Below are 5320 nucleotides of genomic sequence, written 5' to 3' on the forward strand. Positions count from 1 at the left end.
TAATGTTTAGAATCTTGATTTAATTAATTAAATATTAACCGTTAATTTTTTCTTTTGTCATGAGTTTTCAATCCAAGTAAAAACTTGAGAAAATGAAGAGGAGTTGGATCCAAAAATAAATAAATAATAAAAATTTATAATATTTTTTTTATATAAAAAAATTGAGGTCTTGAAGAAGTATATTGTTTTGATTTGGTTAACTAATGATAAATAATCTAATCGAGGTGGGTTCTTTATACTACACATAATAAATATTTTTTTAAAAATAAAGAATAAAGAGAGAATTGTTAGTTTCAAGGGTATAAGTGAACCAAAAAATGAATGAAAAAATTTTTTAGATCAAAAGATGAATGAAGGATAATTTTAAATTTTTCTATAGTTCAAGGATATTTTTAATAATTTTTCCTTTTTTTAATTATAACGTTGTTAAGATACTCAAAGGACCAATTATAGGAAAACCACCCAAAAGTTTCATGAAAAGATTGAAAAAACCATCAAACAACGCAATACAACTGCTCAACTAGAATCAACATAACAAAAAAATCTACTTAATGAGATCATTTATAAGCTAAATTATAATCCCTCCGTGCACTTTCATATATCATGTTATGTTTTACGCAAGTCAATTTGATTTATTTTAAAAGGTAAATTAGATTATATTAATTTGATATTTTAAATAAAATTTTCAGATATTCAAAAACTATATGAAAAGTATTATGAATTGTAGTTTTTTTTTGCATATATCAATATGATGAAAAGATACATCATAAATGTTAGTCAATTTTTTTATAATTTGACTCTAAAAGAAAAGTATAACAATTAAAAGTAGACGGAGGTTGTAAATTAATTTATTAATTAGTAATTTGATAATATAATAATTAACTGATAATGACAATTAAATTTTAGAATACGACGGAAATCAACCTTATTTTAGGTACATAATATTTTGTATTTTTGAAAAAAAAAATCTTTTTTCTATAAGTGGTTATATTAATTGAACAAACAAAAAAAAGTTGTATAAAAAAGTTACAAGTGGACATAAAACAAAATGAGATACAGTATTTGTGTTTCCGTTGGAATATTAGCTTGACAAAAACTCAAACGACCAACACAAAACAAACAGCTAAAAAACCTGTTTTGAAAAATCCAGTGACCAAAACATGTAAATGGTTTTACTGTGGCCTATTGTTTTTTCACCTTTCCCAATTATAAATATCCACTGCCTCAACAATATCAACTAAGTAAACAACCAAAATTTGTATTGTATAAAAAGTTTTCATATTTAGTGATCACTAAAAAAAATCAAGAAGATGTCAACTACTGTAGGCCAAGTCATTCGTTGCAAAGGTATAATTCGATGATTCTGTAATTTTCTCTTTTTTTTTTTAAGTTTGATAATTTTTGTGGTAATTATATATTATTTATAGCTGCTGTGGCATGGGAAGCTGGTAAGCCATTAGTGATGGAGGAAGTAGATGTTGCTCCTCCACAGAAAATGGAAGTTCGTCTTAAGATCCTCTATACTTCACTCTGTCATACTGATGTATACTTCTGGGAAGCTAAGGTAAACAAAACTAAATTACTTCGATAGAGGGACTACGTTGAGTATGTTATTGTTGTCAGCAAATGTTATTGAGGGGATTATTTAAAAAAAAAATTACTCCTTTGAACTAATTTCAGGGTCAAAATCCAGTCTTTCCTCGAATTCTTGGACATGAAGCAGCAGGGTATGTGTTATGTTGTTTCAATTGATTGATTTAAATTCATCATTTACTGTATCTAAGGCCAAAAGGGTACTGAATTTTGTTGTTTTCTTGATATTTAGGATTGTGGAGAGTGTTGGAGAGGGAGTAACAGAACTTGCACCAGGAGACCATGTTCTTCCTGTCTTTACAGGGGAATGTAAAGATTGTGCTCACTGTAAATCTGAAGAAAGCAATATGTGTAGCCTCTTAAGGATTAACACTGACAGGGGAGTGATGATTAATGATGGAAAATCAAGGTTTTCCATCAATGGAAACCCCATTTACCATTTTGTTGGGACCTCTACTTTTAGTGAGTACACTGTGGTTCATGTTGGATGTGTTGCAAAAATTAACCCTCTTGCTCCTCTTGACAAAGTATGTGTCCTTAGTTGTGGAATTTCGACAGGTATAGACGAAAACAACGATAGATTATGTTACTAGTTTTTTTTAAGGGGCTCAATTGTTGATTGATATGAATACCTTTCCAGGCCTTGGAGCAAGTTTGAATGTTGCTAAACCAACAAAAGGCTCAAGTGTGGCTATATTCGGGCTAGGAGCTGTAGGCCTCGCGGTGAGTATTCTCCGTTGTTCTGTTTTATTATTTCCCGTATATATGTTAGTCTTACGAATGATCTGATCTCATTTGGTCAGGCTGCAGAAGGAGCCAGAATTGCTGGTGCTTCGAGGATAATTGGTGTTGATTTAAATGCTAGTAGATTTGAGCAAGGTAATATAAGTTTTTTTCTTATACATTCTTGATACATTATCGTATGATTCCTTAGCAAAACAACTAATTCATCCATTTTACTTCTATTCTACAGCTAAGAAATTTGGTGTGACAGAGTTTGTGAACCCAAAGGACTATAGTAAGCCAGTTCAAGAGGTACTCAATCATATTTAATTTACTTCTCGTAGTGGATCATTATGCGAAAGAGAAAAAAAAGACAGGTCTGAGTTAATAGTTGATCGTCTTTTCTTGAATTTTGATTATTTGATCAGGTAATTGCTGAGATGACTGATGGGGGAGTCGATAGGAGTGTGGAATGTACTGGTCATATTGATGCTATGATTTCAGCATTTGAATGTGTCCATGATGTATGTTTTCTGTAATCAGATTAATTTCCTTAGTTGTATGTTTGTATTAATGTACGTTCATCTTAACGAACATTGTTGTGATTAACTTTTAGGGCTGGGGAGTGGCGGTTCTTGTTGGTGTACCTCATAAAGAAGCTGTGTTCAAGACACATCCTATGAACTTTTTGAATGAAAGGACTCTCAAAGGAACCTTCTTTGGAAACTACAAACCTCGTTCGGATATTCCTTCTGTTGTTGAGAAATACATGAACAAAGAACTTGAATTGGAGAAATTCATCACTCATACACTTCCATTTGCTGAAATCAATAAGGCTTTCGATTTAATGTTGAAGGGAGAAGGCCTTCGTTGCATCATCACCATGGCGGACTAAACTTACTGTCCTAGAAAAGGAGCTTCTACAGTTTGAGAAAAGACCAATAAATTGTCACTGTCTTATTTTGGTGTTTGAGTTGTAACATTCCATCCATGTCTCTTCTTTTGTCTTTCGCGATACCATATCTCTTTCGATTCTTGTAAAAAATGCAAATTCTCTCTGTTTTATCTAAGTATATTTACAGAATTTCAGTGATTTGATAAATCTAAACTTTGAAGAAACATTTATCTTCTTCTTTTGGTCTTGTATGAAATAATTTTAGCATTGAAGTAGATGGAAATTATCATGGTTTGTGGTGGACATGAATGTATACTTGATGTATCTCATTGTATATTTGGTGTGTTTATATACATGTATAACATAATACAAGTTTGTATACATATATAGATCTTTTTATGCGTATGTAGATCTCAATAATGTATACAAAAAAGAGAAGAAGTCATCTCATTTTTGGGTACTATGTAACAATAATGTCACATGGGAGTTTGAGTGGAAGTATATTGTATATATTTTTGGGAAAAGGGTCTGATATACCCCTCAACTTTGTCATTTTGAGCTGATATACCCCTCGTTATAAAAGTGGCTCATATATGCCCTTACCATTATACAAACGGCTCACATATACCCCTGCAGTTACCAAATGGCTCACATATACCCTTCATTTAACAAAAGTTAAAAAATTAGTTTTAAATTTATATTTATTACTTCTAATTTTTTTAAAAAAATTATTTAGGGGTATATATGATTCTTCTATCAAAGTTCAAGGTATATTTTAATTTTTTTCATACATAAATTATTTTTTGACTTCTTTTATTATAATTATTTGAATTTCTTATTCTTATTTTGTTGTTTTCTTTCATTCGTTAGTTTAAAGAATAAAAAATTAAACTATTTTTTTTGTGTGTATAGTAATTTAATTTCGTATTCGAAGAAAAAATTTGGTCATCTACAATAAGTTTTACAAGTATATTAGTGAAACATAAATAAATTTGATTATCAAAATAATAATTATAAATTAGTCATTGAAACATAAAAAAGTCAAAAAAAATATGTTTGACGAGGATTAAATTTACTCATATGAGATTATATTTTTTAGAAAAAAATAATAAAAATTTAGATTAAAATTATTATTTTTTTCATTTCCGTTAGAGGAAAAGGGTATATGTGAGCCATTTGTTTACAAGTAGGGGTACATATGAGCCACTTTCATAACAAGAGGTATATCAGCTCTAAATCACAAAGTTGAAGGGTATATCAGACCTTTTTCCCTATATTTTTTGATGGTTAGAAAATAAATTTTAAAAGATTTGTGTAATTATTTTCAGATCAGAAGTCCTTAACGGTGACAATCTTGGCATCTTATTCTCTAAAGAATATATATGATCACGTAATGAACTGAACGGGATTAAAAGAACATCTTTCACATGGTATTAAGAGTCATTAGAAGTTAAATCAATATTTTTTCATGAACTGCTCTTTCAAGATGTTCAACCTACATATTGTCTATTAAACTTCTCCAAACCTCGCACATTAATTGCCTGTGAAACTCACGTCTTTAAATTTTGTTAGTACAGAAGACACAGTTTATGATGCCTATAATATATATGCATGCGGCTTGAATCATCATATTCATCCAATTTGTTCTAAGTTAGATTGTTGCTTCTATTTCAAAAGCTAGGTGGTCAAAGCTTGCACATTTTGGGACAAACTTATTGTTGCATATGCTTCAAGATCAAGGCATACATTTTGCATCGCGACAATGCTAGTATTGAGTCGTAAGTACAAATTGCAAACACAATAGTAGACAAGTTGACCGCATTGCAGTATTCGATACCAAATGATGATCCAATAGAATTTATTCTTGGTGGACTAGGACCTTTTTATCATCCTTTTACCATATCATTTGAATTATATCAAAAGAAATTTTATTTGTGATGAATTCTTGTTGAATATTGAAATGTCAATTGAAAATGATACAACATAATATACTCAAAGTTTCCTTTCTGTCACTCATGGACGTAGTAGAGGTCGAAGTCGTGGGTGCTCCTCAAATCAATATATACACGAGTTTCTCCAAGAATAGGTCTCCAAAGTTGTCACTCTATA

General features: G+C 30.3%; 1 protein-coding gene across 1 annotated transcript; it reads left to right on the top strand.

The window, feature by feature from the left end:
* The first annotated feature begins 1015 nt into the window (after positions 1-1015).
* LOC107021607 (alcohol dehydrogenase 2) lies at positions 1016-3514 on the top strand. Its single transcript, XM_015222297.1, has 9 exons — positions 1016-1347; positions 1428-1564; positions 1681-1727; positions 1826-2151; positions 2234-2316; positions 2397-2472; positions 2567-2628; positions 2745-2840; positions 2933-3514. The coding sequence occupies exons 1-9, from the start codon at positions 1311-1313 to the stop codon at positions 3209-3211; spliced, it is 1143 nt and encodes a 380-aa protein (XP_015077783.1). The 5' UTR covers positions 1016-1310; the 3' UTR covers positions 3212-3514.
* Positions 3515-5320: the final 1806 nt, after the last annotated feature.

Source organism: Solanum pennellii, chromosome 6, assembly GCF_001406875.1.
Source record: "Solanum pennellii chromosome 6, SPENNV200".
In the NCBI taxonomy this organism is placed as follows: domain Eukaryota; kingdom Viridiplantae; phylum Streptophyta; class Magnoliopsida; order Solanales; family Solanaceae; genus Solanum; species Solanum pennellii.

Coding starts and splice junctions, on each gene's coding strand:
- LOC107021607 (XM_015222297.1), top strand. CDS start 1,311: ATGTCAACTACTGTAGGCCAAGTCATTCGTTGCAAAG. Junction 1,348..1,427: donor CCAAGTCATTCGTTGCAAAG/GTATAATTCGAT, acceptor TATTATTTATAG/CTGCTGTGGCATGGGAAGCT. Junction 1,728..1,825: donor CTTGGACATGAAGCAGCAGG/GTATGTGTTATG, acceptor CTTGATATTTAG/GATTGTGGAGAGTGTTGGAG.